The sequence below is a fragment of the Halichoeres trimaculatus genome, unplaced genomic scaffold (assembly GCF_033239565.1).
Source record: "Halichoeres trimaculatus isolate MK-OKI-2021-1 unplaced genomic scaffold, fHalTri1.1 fHalTri1_scaffold_5, whole genome shotgun sequence".
In the NCBI taxonomy this organism is placed as follows: Eukaryota; Metazoa; Chordata; class Actinopteri; order Labriformes; family Labridae; genus Halichoeres; species Halichoeres trimaculatus.
This window is the reverse complement of record NW_027437183.1, coordinates 12,695,977-12,718,414: the sequence shown is the minus strand read 5'-3', so window position 1 is coordinate 12,718,414 and position 22,438 is coordinate 12,695,977. Positions and strand designations below refer to the sequence as shown.

The 22,438-nt window shown below is 42.1% G+C and overlaps 1 protein-coding gene across 2 annotated transcripts in view; it reads left to right on the top strand.

Moving 5' to 3' along the window:
* sema6a (sema domain, transmembrane domain (TM), and cytoplasmic domain, (semaphorin) 6A) overlaps positions 1-22,438 on the top strand; it is a 126,994-nt gene that overhangs the window by 47,610 nt on the left and 56,946 nt on the right. For both annotated transcript variants that reach the window (XM_074669512.1, XM_074669513.1), the window contains exons 2-5: positions 4,025-4,175; positions 5,004-5,121; positions 19,327-19,387; positions 20,720-20,782. In XM_074669512.1, coding sequence (XP_074525613.1) covers positions 4,076-4,175; positions 5,004-5,121; positions 19,327-19,387; positions 20,720-20,782 — 342 coding nt within the window. In that variant the 5' untranslated portion in view covers positions 4,025-4,075. The remainder of the gene's footprint in view (positions 1-4,024; positions 4,176-5,003; positions 5,122-19,326; positions 19,388-20,719; positions 20,783-22,438) is intronic.

The window sequence follows — 22,438 nt, the reverse complement described above, 5'->3', positions numbered from 1 at the left end:
GAAGCGTTAGTCTAACACTAACAGGTTCCCTCAGATGTAATTAAATGGCAGTCTCTCACTTGGTTGCGCAGTCTGATGGCTGGCCCAGCGGGGGCCTTTGGGAGATGAATGGCTTGGACCTCCTCAAGATTAACTGGCTCTGAGTGTGTTTGTGCGAGTGTGTGTGTATGTTCTTTAGGAAAATCTCTTCAACCAAGCTTGATTATGTGTGTCTGAACCAGTGTTTTCTGTTTGTTTCTGCAGTTAACGAGATGAACAAACTGAACGTCTAACGTTTCCGTCCTTTTTTCACCTGAGGGCCACTGTAGCTGACCTTGTTGCTCTTATAAACATGTTTTATTGTGTGTGTTTTGTTAGCTCCTAAGCATGGCTAACTTGTTGATGTAGCAGCAGCAATAACATCATTAGTCCTGAGAATATGTTTATTGTTAAAGCTAAGGGTGATTTGGGGCTGCTTTGCCTGGGGAGGGAAAGTGGTTAACTGCGTCTGTCTGAGTATTTGTGAGTTGTTTATTGCCCCAATTTATTCGTGTTTCCTCCAAGTTTCCTGGTCTTTGCTAGCTTCTTGCAAGGAGACAAGGTGACTGAGTGTGTGCTAGCGCATGTGTGTGTTATTCATAAGATGGCGAGGCATGCAGAGGGATTCTGGGGGGTCCTCGTGTTTTTATTACCTGCTGGTGGCCTCCTGCCAGTTTCCAGCATGATTAACTCGCCTTGCTCCACACACACACACACACACACTTATGAGCATACACACAAGCAGCTACTTTATCACTGAGTGTGTGCGTAAGGTGTAAAAGAAATAGCAGCAAAGGTTCTCAAAATGTTATTATCTATTAAAAGTCAGAGGAGGAGATGGAGGGGGAGGAGGCGCAGGGCTGCAGTGGTCCTCTTAATGTCATCTCTTTGGTCCCTTTTGAAGGAGAACTTTTACAAGAGAGGAAATCCACATGCGTCCTCCTGCGCAAGTGTGGTTTTTTGGTCAAAGGCCATTTATGTGTGGAGCTAGAGTTCTTGATTTTCTCATTTTGCGTTTGTGTGATGTGTGGTAAAACAGACGTCTGATGTGCTGTTCAAAGGTAGCACTTGACATCAAAATCTTAAACATATACACACACACACACACACACACACACACACACACACACACACCAAGTCACAATCGAATGCAAGGAAGCAATTTTCTCTTCCATGAAAAGCGTAATTCAGTAAAGACAGACTGCGCCTCACTCCCTCCTCGTACTCATGTGTGGCAGCTTGTAACTAAAGGGCTGGTGGAAAGCTGAGGGGTTTCACTTAAGTCATTTTGTGCTCAATTTATTCTGTGAATCACAGGAGGCAGTGTGAGATGGTTTGACTAACAGTTTTTAGCATTCGATTACACCCTCACCTGATATGGGTGGAGGTTGTGTGCTGCCTGCAGCAGACTCTGATTTTCAAGATAAAAGCCCAGGGGACAATTAACCCCATGGGGTTTATTTTAAATTAGTGATGTTATTTATCTGATATTATTTTGTCCTTTCCTGATCTCATCTCTGATTTGTTGACTACGCTTGGCTGATACAAGGTATACCCTCTTTTAGCACTGCATTTTAAAATATTAAAAGAGAGATATTATCTTTATTTAACCCCCACAGGTTATGCTATCAACCCTGGATCTGATATGATTGCTATCTTTATAATAGCACTGGTCTTCATGCTAAAGGAACCCTAACCTGAAAACAAGCTAAGCAGCTTAGCTAGCGTTAGCTACATCTTGGCTAGCTGTCTTTTTAAACATCCCATTTAAGTTTAAGGCTGTCCAAAAAAGCCTTGGTTTCCCACTGGCACTACCTCATTTAGTGGGTAGGTAACTGTCATATATGTGATTGGAAAACACTTATTTCCGACATTAAGCTAGCACACCCGTCTAGAAACAGATGACGCCTGCGGTGCTTGAAATGCTGACGCTGGGTTGGTGTATTATGGGGGAGATTAAGGTTTTTTTGTGGAAATGATAAAAGATGTTAGAGGGTAAGCACACAAATTCAATCACTTGCATATTATTGGATGAATTTCCTGGAAATTTATCTGAATCCAGATTACTCTGTTACACATGAACAGAAACAAACTGACAAGGCAGAAGTTACCATTGTACTCTTCTACTATTTACTGATATAATTAAATCTTGCCTCAAAATTTAGTCACATATTGTACCCACTTGGACTGTACAGTAAAGGGCCTGTCCATGTCCTGTTTTCCCACCAAGTGCGACCTTCATCCATCATTCACTACGTCAGCTCCCTCTGGGCTAACCTTGCTGCTTCACGCCACTTCCTGCTCATCAATCAGTCAATTACTGGAGGTTTCCTGGTTCAAAGTTCAGAAGAGAAACACATTTCAGTTCTCTACAGATGTTTACTGTACAGTACAAACAAGTAAAAAAAGATTTATTTACAATATGGACTAAACTGGAAAGCACAGCGTTGGTGTAGAGCTGTCAACCTCTGCTTTAGAAAGGTGAGGGTGCAGGAAAAATCTATTACAGCATTTTTCTCCTGATAAAATGAAATGAGGTAGATAAAAAAAAACAAGTGAGGACAAGAGGTGTAGGCCAAGGAGGGAGAAAGGAGGGAGCTGAACGAAGCGGCCTCCAAGATCAAGGTCGTATCCAGGCTTTAGTATTGGTATTCTCCTCCGTGTTAAAGTGATTCTCCCAGTGAATAGTGTTTTCATTCCTCTCCTGAATGAGATTCACAGGAGCATGGAGGAGAGAGAGGAACAGAGAGAGTAATGCCCCCTACTCTCCCTCCTTCTCCCTCCTCCCTTGCTTTCTCTCCCCTTGGACATACAATAGGGAATGAAAAATACAGCGTGGGATAAACAACTTTTATCAGACTGGAGCAAATGAAATCGACTATTTTATTCAATTCTTCATCCCTGAAGCATCCCTGTGCTCGATCTAGCCGGCAACATTTCACCCCTGTAGCTTCAACTAAGAAAAAAAAAGTCCTTTATGCAAATTAAATGCTTTATTCCTGATTAGATTACCGACGCAATAATTGTCTCGGATGATTTATGAGTGTAATTTGTTGCCACAAACTGCTGTGGAAAAAAGCTCAGTTGCCATGGTTTGTTCAATGAAGATGGTATATCAATTCAGTTTAAGCATTTAGTTAGAATCCACAAATTAGAAAACAGCCTTTTTGAGGGTCATAATGTTTTCTAGGATTCAGAGGTAAGCTTTGAAGAAAAAAACATGGTGGTTCTCCTCCAGGCAATCATCACGCTCGCTGAGTGAGGATGGAGAGTGAGCAGTTGGCATTTAAGTTAGAGTCCAAGTGTAGCGCTAAATGAGTTGAAAGGGGAAGAAAGAAGAGTGCAAGCCTGCAGAAAGCTCTCAAACTAACGCTGTGCTAAATTTGAGTGTTGAACATCTGATTCAACCCGGGGTAGTCAGAGGCCTGTAGGAGTTTGGATGTGGGATTGCTACCCTCGTCAGAGACTAACAAGTGGGAAATGAGGCACTTGCCAAGCCATCCCTTCCCATCTCCAGGTACTGCTGATACTTTACAGCAGGCTAATCTGAACAAGAGCTCTCTTACTTCACTAAGACCCTGTAACACACACACCACACACACACACACACATGCACATGAACACAGAGAGTGACAGAGACAGAGAGAGGGAGATCTTCTCTGCCTGACATCGATCTATGACGCATATTACCCAGCTAATCCAATTAATTCTGTTTTGCTTGCGACGCAGCTCACTTGAGTCATCGAAAAATACATATATAAATATTTCTCTGCCAGATTGCAACGGGCCGTGCAAAACGCACAAACAGCTAAATCAAGTGGACACAAATTCTCTTTGCCTTACTTTTTCCTCTATATTCCTGTACTCGCCGTCTCCCCCTGGCTTTCTACACAAAGAACCCACAAACCGTGAAGAGAAAGTAATTGAAGAGGAAGTAAGATGAAAAAAGATTTGTTTGACGAACTTTGTCTCTTTTTCCTTTCCCTTCTGCCCTTTTCTTCTCCAGGCCGAGGTAAATCTGTAGCAGAGGACCAGCAGCAGCAGCGTTGATGCGACCATGAGGTCAGAGGCCTTGTTACTCTACTTCACTCTACTGCAAATAGCCGGGGCGGGCTTCCCTGAAGACAGCGAGCCCATTAGCATCTCACACGGCAACTGTAAGTACATCCATTCACTTCTCCTACACTGTCCTCCCCCTTATTACAAATCCTCTCCTGCTCTCTCCCTTCACTCTCTTCCCCTTTTTACCTCTTTGTCTTCCTCTTCTCAAATCCCCCTCTCGATATCTTTTTCACTCATTCTATCCCTTTGCTCTTTCACATCCCTCTCAGCCCCTCGCTTCCTCTGATACCAGCTTTTCCTCCCCCCCTGCACTGAATACATTCTGTAGGCATGGAGTGTAATTTGGCGCCTGAGGAATGAACCTAAACACACACACACATAAAAATGAAGGCCTTAAAGCAGCATTTGAAACGGCGCCCACCCCACATCAAAGGATAATCCCTTATTTTTCTGTTGGGCTCCTAATGCTGTGTGTGATAGTGTAAATGCTGTTGCGGGCTAAATAGATACGGTCATTGTTTCCTCTCTTTCTGTCTGTGTTTCTCTCTCTGTCCTGCCTCATCCTTTTCTTTCTCTGGGTTTGATGCTGTACCCAGTGCTCGTGGCCAACCTCACAGAGACCTGCCCCTCTATCTGGCTGTTGTTTTAACCCAAAGCCACTGCTTTCATCCAAAGCCACTAACAATGGAACGATTGCATGTTACAGTAGAGCACATTTTCACCCTACAATTTATGGTCCCAGGAGGAGCTATGGTGGCGTTTTCTCTAAAACACATGGCTTGAAATCAAAGTTAAACCCAGGAGACACCTGATGAAAGATTTTAAATTCCTAAAATCAAAGTTCTTGTCCTTACACTACACTTACTTTATTACTAATGTTTAGAAAAGTCATGCAACGTTTCATTTCTTTCCTCTCTTTGTAGATACAAAACAGTATCCAGCATTTGTAGGCCATAAACCTGGCAGGAACAACACCCAGCGGCACAAACTGGACATCCAGCTCATTATGATCATGAACAGGACGTTATACATCGCTGCCAGGTGAGTGATAAAACCTTTTGGGCAGATTTTTCAACATGTGTTTCCCCTACGCTTAAGGGAGGATCTATTGCAGTCAGAAAAAAAGTGCTGCATATTTCACCCTTTAAAAAATGCTGGCCTGTGTAAGGTTTAATTTAACTCAGCAAGTGTGGTTCCATCAGGGATTATTGAATCCTCCATCATCTTCTTGCACATTACAGTTGCAAATTGAATTTGACTCACAGCTATAAAGGTTTCATCAATTGCTACCAGTTGAGGATTGTGTTTTAACTCGATAATGTCTAAGGGCTGTGAGATCCACTGCAGTCAGGCCCCTGCACTGAACTCTGGTGTCCTGCTGTGCTGGGTTTTTTCTTTGAAAGTTTGGAGGATCGGGAGGGAATGATTCAGTGCAAAAGGCTGAGAATCTGAAACACTTGTCAGTCTGGGATTTTTCTTTCGCCACCGTCTTGTTGTTGTCTATTTTGGACCCACTGTCTGCCAAAACCTCTTCACCTTTTGCATGATGTCCCTGAGGACTTCTGCCCTGTTTTGGTTAAACATCCAGGCAGACCAACAAAGTCACACAAATGCATACAGATAAAAAAAGAAAGGAACTAAGCTTTTGATGTCAAAACTTTTCAGCCTGACAGTTTTAATGCACATACTGTGCTGTAATAAACACAACTAACAAAGAAGTTTGGGCTCTGTATTTGTTGGCAGCATCCTTGCCCTCGCAAATCGATTTTTTTTAAAACACCTTGTGTCTCGGCCAGACCGTTTTCCTGCTTGTCTGTCACCTGCTTTTATTGCTTTCTGTCCATTTGTCAATGTGTTTTTTACTTCTGCATCTCCTTTGTTGGTGTGCAGTTCAACTTTTAGAGATATTATAGCTCAATTACACCATCCACAGCAAGGGAGACACTCAATATTGATTTTGGCTTCTCAGTTCTCATCAGTATTTTAAAAACGTCCATGTGGCTAAACCTCAAGGCAAAGTGTGTAAAAACAGTCGGGTCCGTGTCAAAAGATCTGACTCGCAGATCTTTTAAGCATTCTGCAGTTAGGTTAAAGCAGCATGAAAAGGTGGTCCTAATAAAATGGATCCTTGTTCTGCGTCGTCCACGGCTAATTGAGTGGCATGCCTGATTGGATACTGTTAAAAAGTCACAATAGGGGTCTTTCTTTGTTTTCCTCCCAAGCATGTCAAATTAAGTGGCTGCGAGGGGCTGCAGCTTTAAGTGGCACAGCTTTTTAACATATCTGTGATCATTAAGAGGAGGTGTGTGCAGACAGGGAGAGGAAACAGAGCCTCTGTGTGTGTCTGTGTGTGTGTATGTGTTGGGGCACCAGAGACTTTGCTCTGCCGGTCTCCCACCTGCTCCACATGGGGTGGCAGCGGCCTGAGGGGTAGGGCAAGGAAATGAGACACAGAAGGTTTATTGGAGGGGTGTGTATGTGAAAGTGTGTCTGTTAGAGAGTGTCTGTGTGTGTGTGTTTGTGTGTGTGTGTGTGTGTGTGTGTGTGTGTGTGTGTGTGTGTGTGTGTTACAGGCCAGTTGTCGCATGGATTTAAAAGTGATCCTTTGCGTGTGATATGTGGCCGTGTGTGTGTCTGCATATGGATATACTTTAAAGGTGGTGAACATGTGTTGGTGTGACCGCGGGCGTGGGTGTTGAAGCATGTGTTTATGCGTGCATGTGCGAGGTCACCTAGTGCGTCTGGTCCCACACTTGCGCTCTCTCTTGGAGCAGACGGGAATTCTGCCACATGTCCGAGGTATGTGACCCCCCCTGAATGACTGGAATGGCTGCCCCAGATTAGACCTCGCCGGATGACCGCCATTGATCCTGAGGCAGAAAAGAATGTGTGGAGTCGATTACGCTGAGGCATAATCGACGGCCCGTGTACTGAAACCCATCAGCCTTAGCGGGGATATCGATAAAGACATGTAAAAGTTGAATGACAAACAGTTTAAGGCAAGTAGCGGAGACAATCACCCTTTCAGAAATCAATGTGAAAGCAAGCCAACGGTCGACCCAGCAAGGCTCAAGCTAGGAAACAACCAACCACGCTGCGGGGAAAAAAACAAGGCAACATCAATAGGAGCTTTTATGATGGTTGTCCAGTAAAATGACTTGTTTATTCTGGGGCCAGCTTCACACAGATTTGCCATCATGCCTCCAGACTAGTGAGCCTCAGTTCTTGGTGCGCAGCAGCTTGCAGATGGCCACTGTGAACGCAGTCCAAAGCTCAACACTGTTTCAGGCTGTTTTTGAATGGTTTGCTCAGTGTATTAAATCCTTTTGGCTTCTGTTTTGGTGCTGGCAATAAAATCACAAGATTTCTAAGCTACGAGACGCATACAAACATAGCAACTGATGAAATTGTAAATAGACAAAAGTGGCTTAATCCGAAGAGGGAAAGAGGCAAGTCTTTGGCAACCGAGGAAACTCAGCAACAGATGCAATGATTGATAATTCATCTGTGGGTTTGAGGCCTGAATGATGTGTATTGATTCAGAGGAATCAGGCGCACTTTCTTAAATCATGTGTAAGAGACTTTATGTGAGCAGATATGGAAGAAAAGGGCATCGGTGGCTTTTCAAAAATGTGTAAAGAATGCTTTATCCCTTTCAGGCTCAGATATATTAAATGCTTCAGAATGAGACTCTTTGCGTCTTTTAATATCCTGAGTCATATTCCTTGAATCAGTCATGTGCATTATCCAGAGGGACAGTAGAGCCCGATAAGATAGCAGACTGCTGTCCTCCCATATGTAGGCTTCTTGTTGCCATAATTTCTGCTCTATAAAAGACATTTATGCCAATATACGCCGATATATGCTGATATACCTGTAGCTGCTGGTTTGTGCACTTTCATGGTGGCAATCAGCTGTATATTTTTCCGGATAAAGAGAGTCTTGTACAATATTTAAGCATGGATATTAAACGTAAAAACACCTTCTTCTACAAGTTCAGTGGTTTATGTTTGTGTGCCTTCATATGTGTGTCATTTGCTCAGCAGCAAAGTCACGTTCCGTAAAAGCAATAAACTACTCTTGATCCAGCGAGAGATGGACACTAGAGGATTCTTATCCCAGCGCTCCATATTTCATGGTCAGGGAACACTATGTTCAGCATTCAGAGGGAATTCATCATCGTGCAATGGGAGATTTATCATTCGGATTGCTGGAAAATATTTCTGGAAAATATCTCCCAGTGCATGAGCGTCTTTGTGTGTATGCTGAAACCACTGCGAGCCTCGTCACTTCGCTCCCCTCTGTTGCATGTGTGTCTGTGTGAGTGTGTTTCATCAATGACTTTGATCGAAGCCACTTGCCATGTAGCAATCACACAGACGTTTCCTAACTCAACACCTCACTCTCAGACTTGTTTTTCTCTGTGCCTCAGGGCTATCAAAGTTATTGCTGTGCTTCCTGAAGATATCAGCAGAAACTGTTTGTTTACGTGTTTTTATTCATGAACTTTTATGTTTCTATGAATCACTTTGAGACCTTCAGAGTGTTTTTCATTTTTTGAAAGAGTTTCTTTTGCTGTAGAGGTCATATCTACAGTAACACTTCAGGCAGCAGTTGAAGCAAAAATGGAGCAGAAAAGTGTTTACACGTCTTCATATAAACCAATGAGGCCCTAACTCTTTGAGGAGCTGGGTACATTTGTGAAGGTCAGGCACATTCCCAGGCCTACAAAAATGCAGAGCGCAGAGTAATATACGTGGGTGTTTTTTGACATCTCTCTTCATCAAATTTCCCTGATCACACAGATCACTTGTTCACAATGCTTTTTATTTATCTATTTGATTTTTATTTTTCACAACCCTCAGTCTTTTTCTGTGTTTCTCTCATTTTTATAACCATTAGGAGCAGGATTCATCTCAACAATGTCATTTCTGGGATCAGGCGACACTGCTAAATATACCATCGGCTGTATGACTGTGTGTAAATAAGGACAGCATGCCTCCATTTCCTCCCATTGTGTGATGTGAAGCCATAATACGTCCTTTTAGGCGTTGATATATTGCTCTGTTGGGGCCATGGTACTGATATCAGCCTCCTTGTAACCAAAACACACACATTTAATTCAATACATGGCAAAAATCCTCCGGCTCAGTACAGTCCATACAAGAATAGATTCTTGTGTTGATCTGAAGTAGACACATAAGATTATGGTTTAAGTTTAATCGCTCATTTGTTAGCATTTGTTATATCTCTCTTGCAGTTTCCTCTAATTGGCTAATGGTACAGAACCTCATATATGTCAACAGAGCTGTCAATTCATTCTTTTTAACATTAGATTACTTACAGAAACTAAACTTAAAAAATGAACACTTTGTCATCAATCAGCATGATGAGAACTGACACCATGACAGAAACCATGTTGATCACTTAAGTATTTTATGTTAATTGTGATGTCTCATCTTTTAAAATGGAGGGGGTGGGATTTAAAAACTATACATTCATTGAGCCTGACATCATCAGAACAATTCACATTGATAAATGACTCTGGATCGGAAGGATTCATGTCCTTTTTTCCAGGGGGCATTAGCATTAGCATGTACAAGGCCATCTGGATAGTGACCGATTGGTCCCACAGCCACTCAGAGCAGTGACAGAACTTTAGCGTTAGCATTGTTGTAATGGAAATACATGATCCAGTTTGTTTAAACAGCTGTAAGTATTTGTTGTGAATGTAATTGCTAAACTGAAGCTCCTGCGCTGTCATCTTAACAAAGATCAATGATTGGTCTCCTTTGTCTGAAGCTCCCAAAAAAAGACTCAGGATGTCAGCAGCTCCGGATCCACAAAATTGGAAAATGAGAATGAACTGGCTGATGAGTCTGGCTCAATCACAAAAAGAGCTCTAAAGATTTTGGCTTCTAAAAGGGTAGCCGCTGTGCTGTCCATGATTTTATACAGTCGTTCAGATATTACTATCAAAAGAAGAACAGCGATATTGCTGGAGAGACAGTTCAAACCATTGTTTTATCTGTCTTAAGCCCCAAGAAGAGGAATGATAAACAATGTTTACAATGAACAGTTCTGATTATAATCTTTTCTTCTGCCTTTTCTTCTTAAAAAATTTGGTTATTATCTGTATTTAGTCCTATCTTGCCTCTGATTAGCTACATCACCAAATTTAAATCTCTGGGCTAATAATATTTTAAAGATGTTGCTCTTAAAGAAAGCAATGACAGCCAAAAATCCAGGATGACTGAAAACAAAATTCTGGTGAAGACAGTTTGAGGACCTGAAGATGAAAGACATGCATCCATTAAGACAAGCAGTCCTCACTTATTTGGAGTGAATGCGTTACTGTATTGCCCAGCATGCCCCAGGTCTCTCCACATGGAGGGCATAGCCGCCATTCCCGGCCCTCAGTCAGCCCTCACCATGGTAACATCAGCCACACTATGTTTACACCCCTCTATGAGGCTGGGAAGCATGGGAACCAGAGGGAGAATGTGTTTGTGTGTGTGGGAGAGTGAGACAGCGAGAGACAGAGGGATAGGACACAAATTTTGTGGTTGGCATTAGCACTCACACAAAGAGACGCACACACTCAAAAATCCCGATTACCTTCCCTCGGTTGGGTCCTCTGGAACAGTCGAGCCTCTGTGGCCGCTGTTCTTCCCTGTCGGGTCTCTTTGGGTCTCGCAGTGGAGGCCACTAGAGTCTCCATTATTGTAGCTGCACCAAATCCTGTTAAAACCCACTAATGACGGGGATTACACGGTTGCCTCCTCTCCCTCTCCTCGCAGCACCAGCGACATTCAGCCACGTCCGCAGTGTGAAACAAAACTTGCAGCTTCAGTAATCATAATCACCTGAATTAAAAGTTGGAACAAGTTTTCATTCAAAACCAAAGTCTGAAAATATTCAAAACTGTTTCTTTCTGCAGGGTTTTTGGGTAGTCATCCAACAGAAATACACAGCATCTGGAAACAGTAATTCATGCTCTCAAATTAGTGTTTAGCTTCTGTAACAGCAGGAGCTGAAGTAACAGGTTGTTGTGGCTGCTTTAGTCGGTTTGGGAGGTGCACCCAGAGTCCTAGTATCAGGCTGGAGGTTATGTGTTCATGGCAAGTTTTCAACAGAAATACAGACTTTCTTTCCATTTTAGATAGAAAATCTTTAATTGTGCTGCACTGATTCCTGCCCTGTCATTCTTAAGGCTTGTTTTGTTCATCTGTGATGCTACATTGTGTGTTCTCCTTTCAGTCCTTTCAGCTGTGTTTGACTAACTAGAAGGGCTAATGCAGAGTAGCATGGGTTGCTTGGGTTTGAAATTTTTGAATATTCCAGGGAAATTGTATGAAATTACAATGGAGTGAAACCTTGGTATCCCTTTGGCATGATTTAATATTCGCAATACTGCTTGACTGTGCGTTCTTTTTGTTGATATGTAAATATACCTGACTCACGAGCAAAGATTTTTGTAACTGAAAGCATGTTTCCAACTCAAGAGCACCAATTCCTTCATTAAATTAGCTTACACGCAATAAAAAGGGAGACCTTAAGATATTTTGAGACTACTGAAACATTTCATTTAGAACATGTAAATGAATTCCCATCTTTTAAGCAGCTATTATCCACGCATGACTAATCAAACTCATGCTCAAAACATGCCCCTCACCTCACTGACCCAGCTACAGACAAAAACACACATACACTCTGGATATGTGGAGAGAATTTAGAGAAATTCAGCCTCCGAAAAGAACAACCAGGCTGCAGCTTTGGAGGTGAGTGAACTCTGGCTTGTTGTATTTCATGCCACCACATCACAGAGGGCCTCTCGGTGCCCTGAGCCCATTCAGAACGTCAACAGCTCCCTTCACAGCCCAAAGGTGCCTGCTGGCTTCCCCAGTTCCCTCCCATCCACTTTTTAAGAAGGATTTGAACCAGGGAAGGCCATAAACAATGTACAATGAACCCTCCTCTACCACCCATGATCTAGTTATGAAGAGGGAGGGAACACGGATGGAGAGCGTGATGAGAGAGGAAAGGGTAGGAGGTGGAGAGGAGGGAGGACGTGCAGGCATTTAGAGGGGTGGTGGGGATAAGGTGCGGGGTGCATGCTAATCGCGTTCTTCTCTTTTCTGCGAGATAGTTTGACAAAGGCCCAGCAGATGGACCAAGCCGGCCCGCCGTCACCCCCAGAAGAAACGCGCTGTTATGAAAACGACATTCTTCCACACAAAGCCCCTGTGTTCTCATGGCCATGCATGGCTACATGTCCGACCGAGACCCTCTATATCACTCTATTCCACTCAGTCTCACACCCTCGCTCGCGCTCAGTTGGTCCACTGTCCTGCCTCAGTCATTCAGATCTTTCTTTTTGTCTTTACCCATTTTTACAGAGCCTCCACATTTGTGTCTGAGAGGATATTTGCATAGCTTCCATCCTACTCACACATTTTTGTCGCTGAATTTCGGGAAATGTGAAACCCCTGCCAAGTGATTCACTTTGACTTACAATTGTTTCTACCATTTTTTTTTTGTCAAAGACTTCTGCTTTTTTATATTCCCAAAAATCGTATGGTGTTTGGAAATTTCATCATCCATACAGTACACATTGGAGCCTTATGTTTTTGGTAACATCCCTAGGCCTTTCTTAGAGATTGTGCAGTTCAACTTTTCCAAGAGAAAAATGATGGGAGCAAAATGTTGTGGAACAAAATATCATCGAAATCAGATTTATCAGTCAAGTGATTTTTGTGCTGATGTATAATCTTAGCCAAAAATAGGGACAACAAGCTTGACAAAGGTTTTTAATGTTCAGCTTCTATGTTGAGGATGATTTAAACATATATCAAAAAAAGATCTAGTCACAATAGATAAACCGTGTCTGGTTGTTCAGTCATGTTATTCTGAGTCTGATTTGTATCTGTCAGACTTGGGTTGACGGATCAATGGTTTAAAAACCAGTGGGAAGAACATGAGACCAAAATTTTGCTGAAGACAAACAGCAAAGTGTTCTCTTTCCCCGATTTCTAAAGCATGGCAGCTATAATTCAAGTCTTGTGCTGCAAAACACAAAACACCATGAATCTCTTCTTCATGTAAATTGTGTGCCAGATCTTTGGAAGCATTGTTTAAGTCGCAGGATGTCACAGGTACCAGGATTAGTCTGTTCGTTTAGGATGTTGAGGCCATTAGTTCAAACAAACTACTTAGACCCAGGAGACTGGGATTTGAATCCCTAGAATTTGATTTCTTTTTCAGTCACATAACAGACCAATCTTACCGTTATCACCTGAGCTTTTGGGCCGACAATGGACCTAAAAAGGAAGTCATGGTCCTTGTTGCAGCAGTACAGTTGGACTCTTTTTGCTGTTCTTGTGTTTTCTGTCTCCCTTCAGCTTTCCTATCAATAGAAAAAGATTTCGCTACCATTGTGACTGAGGTGACACACAGTTCACGGTGGCAGAAAGCTACTTTCAAACTTTCAGCCCCCAGAAAAGAATGAGTCATAACTCAGTCAAATCTGAACCCACAGACATGAAGCATATATATTTTGGGATTCAATGCGACACTTCCTGAGGATAGCATTATCTCTGAATTAATGTCCATAAATCCGCTTAAAAGTCATAGAAATAGACGCCCCTTCAGTATCAAAGTAATCCCATAGTACTTGAAGGAGCGTCCGTGGATGGTGCGAGCAGGTACTGCTGAGAGCTGATTAAGTACAGTTTAAATGGTGCCAATATCCCAAAATATGATCAAAAATAGGCAGAGAAATGGGTCTGGAGTTGTCAAGGATCAGCGAGTTTGAAGGAAAGGTGGGCACAGTGTCATGCTTTAAATAAACACCTGTTCTAGAGTAATAATGTTATAACTGAAATTAGTGAGGGCAGACATAAGCTTCCTGACAACTCCTGATAATGATAACAGGCCCAGCAGTAAGTTTACTGAGACAAAAGTATGATGCTGTTAATTTCTCTGTTAGAAGAGTAAATTTAAATGTATCTTACTCACTTCCTGAAGGTGGTTTTCATGTTTTAAGTTCTAGTCCTGCACTGCTTGAGTTATCACAAAGCTTAGTCTTCAGACTCAAGTACACGAATTCAGTGAAGGTACACTCATCCAACAGTTTCTTTCTCATAAATTATTTGAAATGGAAATGCGCGTGCATAATGAAAATGGATTCTATTCTAGGAAACAATACACAATAGAGCATGTATTTCTGTATTCACTGTGAACTGCTCAGGGCAAATGGAAACAGGCCTTTGCATGACAAAACCAGGTTGTCTTATTAATCTGTGTCACATTTTTAGCCCTACCAGGACAGCTCAGCAGCTTTACTCAGGCTGCTTGTTTAGTCTGGACTGTGCTCAGTGAGCAAGAACCGTCTTGAAATGTGACCTCGGCTCCTGACTGCTGGGTCAGTGGGATTTTATTGGCTGTTATTCAGAGCTTGAAGACACATGAGCAGGAAAACATTTTAAAAAGCTAAGACAATTTAAATGCTGACATCTTACTGAGTTTGAAGTTTTCAAGGGCCACACCTGATAGCAACCTTTTAAAGGGAAGACTCTGAGCTCTGAGTGGAAAAAAAGTGAATCGATTTGTTTGTTGATTGCAACAAAACTTTAAAGCTCCTTTGTGTATTGCTTTTGATACCAAGTGATACCCTTCTGTCTTAAGTGATAGTTTCCTGCACTTGTTATCTCGGACAAGGAGGTTATGTTATTGGGTGAGTTTGTCTGTCTGTTTGTGAACAACACAACTCAAAAAGTAACAAACAGATCTTGATAAAATTTTCAGAAAATGTTTAAAATGGGATGAGGAAGAAGTGATTGAATTTTGGAGGTGATCCGGATCACCATCTGGATCCAGGACATTTTTAAATAATTCTTTATCAATGTGAGATAGGGCCGTTTTCACCATATGTGTATAAAACTCCATGCTAAATAGTCAGATTGCTTTGCAAAACAATACAAGACAAGGTCACCATAATTTATGACATATGTAAAAGTACAATCCAGATCCTGGCTATATGTTCTGGATACTAAAATTCAGAATTTGAAATATGTACTGGGTCATTATAATTTTCAACACTGTCAGGTAACAAATTATTGTACAAACCTGCAACTAAAACCAAATTGTAGCAGACAGTCCGCTGAAAGGAAGTATAACATTAAAGTAGGACTAAAGTGTTGCGTGACAATCACAATATGCTTTGCAGAGGTCTGCACTCTCTAAGTGCGTTTCTTGTTTAAGTCATGTATTCTTCCAAAAGGAAAGTCTCACACTACTTACTTTGACAGTTAAGTCACCATAAATGTTTTACTACCCCCTCAGACAGGTTGCAGAAATTTAAAAGCTACATTAAAGACATTGTTAAACTTTCCTCCAATTTATTTTTTGTTGTTGTGGAGGTCTTAAAAAAGGCCTTGCCGTTAATTTCAGTTAGCTTCATAACCATTTAAAAATTCCTGATGGGAGCTTTAATAAACTCTTATAACCAGGCATCCTTAATACGCTCATCTTGCAGCTCTCCAAATCAAGAATCTGTTGCATTTGATGTTTTATACTATTGTACACTCATTATATTCATTAAGTGTTTAGGTCATACTTGTCAATGAATACCAAAAACAGTCACCCCAGTAATCATCCAGGACAACCATTTTTCAAGTGGTATAGCTCCAGCATCCAGTCATGAAGAAAATTCTGTTAGGCTGTCAAATTTCTCTCTAACTCTTGTTAATATTGTTCTGTTGGCAGAAAGTAAAGGCAGTTAAATGCTGGTTGTGATGAATCAGGCATTTCAAGCAAGCATCAACTTTCTGCACAATGATTTTTATGGGTTATTAAAAAATACTCACTGCCTCGAGGGTGAGAAAGAAATCTTAAGATTTAAAGTGAGCTTTGGAAATTGGTTAAAAACGATGTTAACTATAGATTTAATTTCAGTTAACAGTCTTCATCGTACAAAACCACAAGTGGTGGCTTTAAAGCACTTCTCTTTCTCTCTTTTTACAAGTTACAAAGCTGTGACTCACTCACACACAAACAGGATGGAAGTTAGCATGTAATATGAGTTCAGGTGCAGCTGCGAGGAGAGGAAAGGAAAGGGTGCCTTTGTGTGTGTGTGTGAGCATGTGTCCTTCCACATGTGTGTGTGTTTAGAGAGCTGGTGTTGACACAGACACAGCCTCTCCATTGTGCTGCTCCATCTCTGCTCAGGATGTTTGAGGGACGCCTCATCGCTCGGCTCCCTCTAATCTCTGCTGGAACTGAAATCCCCATGAAGACCTCGGCCCCTCGGGGATCCTGTCAGCACCCAAAACCAGACACGCACAAGTCAGGGAGCAGAGCCGGGGATGGGTGCTGTCGAATATTCTGCAGCAGTCAATTACAGATTGCTCATGAGCTGTTTTAAAATTGCCCACAGGATTATACTAAATCCGCCAAGTAATCCTCTGATTTAATGGCTTTTGATTTAGTTTTGTCTTTTTAATATAAAGTTTGAATTTTAATATGAAGATTTAATTGAAGTTAAAAGAACAAGTCAAAGAAAATTATACTCATCCATCCTCGTTATCACCCATCACTTTAAAGTCTCCATTTAAATATTTCTTCTTCTCTTAAACATGATGAGGTGGAGTCTTTTCCTTTTTTTTTTAATCTAGCAGACATTTTACTAATCAAATCCACCACCCTGCCTGGAGATGTATCCAGTTACCCTGGCAGCAAGGTGAAAGAAACACTGAAACACAGCGGGCTTGTTTTAAGGAGCCGTGGAAATTCAATACAGATCAATTAGCCTGAGTAGTGCTATGTTAGTGCTACCAGAGAAGCTTAATGAAAAACACTTTGCAGCACAGTTTGCGTTTTAGCCTGAGAAAGCTTGATTTTTAGTCATGGCAGAGTGCACAGTGACAGTCAGCATCTGGTGTTGGAGACCAGTGAACTTGACTCCAGAGAGGGCAAAGGATGGATCTCACTGACCTCAAGTTGACTTCACTATTTTTCTCTTTTTCTCCCCCGTGGCAAAATAATGGTCGATAAAAAAGCCCAGATTTGCTCTGTGGATAATAAAAGTGATAGTTCTTTAGCCTGTTTTGGGTAAGCAACGTAAAGAAAGAGCAGAAGTTCTGGGTCTGTAAAAACAAAACAAAACAAAACAAAAAAAAGTTCAACAACTAAACAATTTCAAAGGGTCGTAACACGAAGTAGGTCACATGACTAAAATTTAGACTTTGCACCAACTGTCAGCTGAAACAACAGGCTAGAAGATTTGTGAATATAGTTAATGAGATTAAAGTTTGGACTAACATTGTTCAAAGAGATAGTTAGGCCTTTTTTTTTTCAGAATAGGATAAGGAAGAAGTGATTAAATTTTGGAGGTGATCTGGATCACCATCTGGAGCCAGGATTTTTTTTAAAGGATTCTTTATCATTGAGTGATAGGGGGCGTTTTCCCCATATGTGTATATAACTCCATAAATGGTCATAAATGGTCAGATTGCTCTGCAAAACAATACAAGACAAGGTCACCATAATTTATGACATATGTAAAAGTACAATCCAGATCCTGCCAATATTCTAGATACAAAGATCCAGAATATGAAATATGTACTGGGTCATCATAATTTTCAACACTGTCAGGTAACAAATTATTGTACAAACCTGCAACTAACACCAAATTCTAGCAGGCAGTCTGCTGAAGGGGAGTAAAAAATTAAAGGACTTAAGTGTGGCGTGACAATCACAATATGCTTGAATTTATTTCAGACTGATATCAAAAATATCAACTTTTTTTGAAGGTCGTACAAAAAAGTGGCTTTTCATGTCCATATAGTTACATTAGACTTTCTCAAATGCTAACACACATAGTAAATGTGACCTAGTCTGCTGCATCTGCTAACCCAGCTCCTGTTTTGGTTCTGTGGATGGTTTCTCAACAAAGAGGCTTAACTGACCAGCATCCCCTCTGGGTAATGCACTTAATGTTGACAAGTACCTCACACAACCCCACTGCAACAAAAACAAACTGTCCCTTGTTGAGCGAAGAAGAAGCAAAGACCAGAAACCTAATTGAATTGACAGAGTGAGCCTCTGACCTCACTGTAAATGTGTCGTCTCCTTCCGAAAAGGCATCGGTGTTTTCTTAATTTCAGCTGCTCTTAGAGATTAATTATTCAATTTAAGTGTGGTGGCTGATAATGTACAGTAGGCTGTGTTTTATCCTTCAGGAGACAGTGTTGGCCCCCAGGAAAGCGATATAAGTGGATTCATTTCAAGATGCCTGTTCCTCCAAAGACTTTATTAGATTTAGTTAATGAGAGAGCAAGGCGGGCTGAGTGTCTGAGCGCAGGATGGGGAGCTAGAACGTAATTAAGCCGCGAGTCTGACGATGCCACTGTTATACACTTTGATTAAAAACACGTTGAACGGCTAATCTCCAACAAATTAAAGCAGCTACATCGTTTGGCACGGTCACCTTTAGTTCTCTCCTCAAATGAGGAAAATCCCCCTTTTTGTGCGTTTCTTCCGCTCACACCACCTCTACACCTTCTCCCTCCCCTTGCTGCGCCCTCCCTCCCTGTGTCTGCACCCTAATTCTTCACGGTAAGTAGGTGCAGCTCCACGCTTGCTCCACCAGCCGATGCGTCTGCCTGAGATGTAGTTAACCCTTGTGGTTTTTATGTCTTCCATATGCCCTGCTGGGGCCTTTATGGCTGGACTGTGTAATACAGGAGAAGGTTGTATGTTTCCAGGTCGGCACACACAAGTCCACTTGTCTGAGCTGTAATGAGTGTTAGTATAGATTTCCTGTGGCTCAAACACTAGGCTTAATTGACCTGAACAGCTCTGAGTGACTTGGCACCTCCCGTCTCAACCTCCCCCTCCTCCCTTACACCCCCGAAGACCTTTCTGTGGGACAAAGAGGCTTTGTCCTCAGGCCTGCGCCACAGCGCTCTAAACCTTTGTTGACTGTTTCTGTCTGACAGAGCAAATAGCTCTGGCCTCCTTTTGTTTATTGTCATTTTTTGAAGTTTGAACAAAGTTTACACAAAGACTCATTTTCTGATGTTGTTTGCTGCCTGCAGGGGAAGAAAACAGAGGGAAGAGAAGAAATGTGTTTTATTGTCTGTTGAATTTTTGACTGTCTGCTGCCGTCTGACCTCTTATCTTCTCATCTCCTCTCCCTCTTCTTCCTAAATCCCTCACTACCCCCTCTCCCTCCTCTGCCTGCAGGGATCACATATACACGGTGGACACAGACACTGCCAACAGTGACGAGATCTTTTTCAGTAAGGTGAGTGAGACGTCTGTCTCTTGGAGGACGACTTGTTCTCAGCATGCTGTGATTGACAACGTGGCCCTAATAACCTGGCTCCCAGTGTGTTTCTGTGCGCACGTGGGTGTCTACCTCGCCAGCCGTCTTACTCACCCGCTCACCGGTGTGAGCCTGCCGTGCTTGCCCTGCTGACCCTGCTAAGAACATTATCCAATCAATCAGCGAGTGATTGACCTACGTCATCCACGCTCGGCAGTGGGACAAGCACAGATCTGAAGGATGTGTAACGGAAGCTGAGGAGGCGGGAGAGGAAGTGGAGAAGCAGGGGGAAGGGAAGTAGGAAAAAAGAGATTATAGATGCAGAAACAGTAGATCTCATGTTTTGAAATAATTCAAAAAGCACCTCACATTTACACAGAGGCCCTCGGCTGTAATAACCCACTCTCTGCTCCATTTCAACCACTCCACGCTGCCATCACTTGCCCTCAACGTAATGCATGCAAACACAATTCAAACAAGGCCATTCTGGTGTATACAACAACCCGCCGTCCCTCTACCTCATCCACTTCAATGTCAAAGCACAGTGAGTGGGTCTTAATGAGAGCAGGCTGCAGATGAAAGGGCTGCTGGGAGACGTGCAGATTGATTGATGACTGAGGGTCTTTAATCAGCAGCCCAGCTCCAAACATGTTGTACAACAGCGGCGGGTAAGCGGCGGTCTGAACCGGGCGGCCCAGCACTGACCCTCAGGCCACACTGGGGAGGGATGAAAAAGTGGAAATGTGTGTGTGTGTGTTTGCAGATATAACCAAGCATTGACTGATAAGTGTGTGTGACAGTGAAAGATTGCTTATTCGTTTGTGTGTTTGTAGTTGACTGGCAGGTATTGGCAAGGGCTGACCTGGAGGCCAAGGCAGCCAGTGTGTGTTAGTGTGTGTATGCAGGAATGTGTGTTTGTGTTTCTGCGTGTGTATGTGTGTGCAAGGATGGCCAGCCTATCAATCCACAGAAATGAGCTCTGGGAGGGGAGATCTGTCCTTGGACGGACTCTGTTCTGATCTGGGGTCAGTATCATATTTCCTCCTCCTGGGCAGAGAATTAGAAGTTCAAGGAGGTAAACTGATCTCCAATCAGCGCTTAGAACAAAGTTCACCTCAGAGCAGGTGCCTCATTAGACGAATCGATAATGGAGAATCTCAGATGATGATTATTGATCCCAGTATAGATTGGTTATTGAGCTCTGTGGTGCCTTCTGTTTTCTTTCTACCTCAATGTTTATCTCCTTTGCTCCCTGTTTGATCTCTCCCTCTTTTTCCTCACTATACTTCTACCTTTTTTTTCTAATTACAGAAAATGACATGGAAGTCCCGGCAGGCGGACGTGGACACGTGCAGAATGAAAGGGAAGCACAAGGTAGAGAAATCACACAATGAAAACACTCACACGACAACTTTGTGAAGTTGAACCTTGCACTTTATTTAAACTTGAAGACATATATTACCTCGATTTCCAGCAGTCAGCACTTTAGAGATCAGATGTTACACAATGCAGGTGTTCAAGGTGTCATTTCTTGCCGTTTCTGTCTGCTCCTGTCTTTCACACACATTCTCACACACAGTATACACACAGACCCTGCAGGTGTAATAGCACACCTGCAGCTCATATGACAATTTAAAGAGCACAGAAGTGATTATCTTTGTATGAGGCAGTGGTTTAACTGCATTTTCTCTAGTAGAGCTGACAAAACTATTGAAAAAGCTAACATGCAAATTATAAAAGATTTCTTTGGTGTTTTTGATTCATTAAAAGATGCAGAAAAATCACATGATAGGTAAAGGGTAATGTATATTGAATGCTTCGCATCAGATTGAGGTCTTATTCAACCTGTTGGGATACTTAATTGCGTAACCTTCTGTTTATTGTTCATTAAACTGCTCATTACCAGGTGACCCAAAAATAAGTTTGCACAAATTGTTAATCAAGAGATTATTTTATTATTTATTTTTTTCAATCGTTCCACTTGAGAAAACATTTCTCCTTATGTCATGTTTAGGGTTCAGGTTCTTATTAGTTTTCTAGTGGGGCAAATAAACAGTGAAGTGGACATTTCCGGGGTGCCTTTGAACTAGCTGTTTGAGCATGTGCCACGTCTATGGTGGCTTTAGTCTTCATTGTAGAGGTCGCTGGTTTGACACCCAGCCTCAACTGTTTGCTGTATCTCATCACCCACTCTTTAGTCTCCACAGTTTATATCTAATGCAGGTGAAAATGCCCAAAAATTAACTCAAAGAAAATGTTTTTTCCTCTTTGAGTTTTGCAGCTGTTAACCCTTTAAAGAAAAATCAAGCTGGCACAACTTTCAGTACTGTCGCTGTACCAAGCACTGCTTATCATCACCTTTTTAATGGATTTGACCATAGACTGTATAAAACATGGAGGTAGTCTCTCGACGTCACCCGTCTGAAACAAAAACTGAAGCACATCAGCTATAGTGGCCATATTGGGAGTGGCAAGGGCTTCGCGTACAGCTATAGGGCACCTGTCGGTCACGTGACCCTGAGCTGTGCCTCTGATTGGGCGAGCTCTAAACCACAGAGTTAGAAGAAAATTCACTCCCAGTACAGTGGTTGCCAATACTTAACCTGACGATTCAGACAGGGGACATTTTTTGAATCAGGCTGTATAAAGGTTAATTTCTGCTTTAAAAACAGCTTTTTTTGGCTGGGTTTGTATGTGACTTGTGTAGTTCAGGAGCCAGCCTCAAGCAGACATTCAAGAAACAGCAGATTTTAGCACTTCCCCATTGTCCCATATTCTTAGACTGGAGGTTGCCGCTTGGATTTGACCAATCAGGATGAACAGAGCCTGGTAATAAAGCAAGGTTAAAATGTTTCTCAGTGTACAATGAGGTTGATGCTTCATGTTGTGTTATTATGCTTTAAGTTTGATAAACACCTGTCTCATCTTCTGTGTATAATACCTCATGCTGTATTTCAGAAGACAGCAAAGAAAGAGTGTCTTGTCTCAGAGACCGCACATGGCTCTGTGTGTGAAATCAAAAAAAGACTC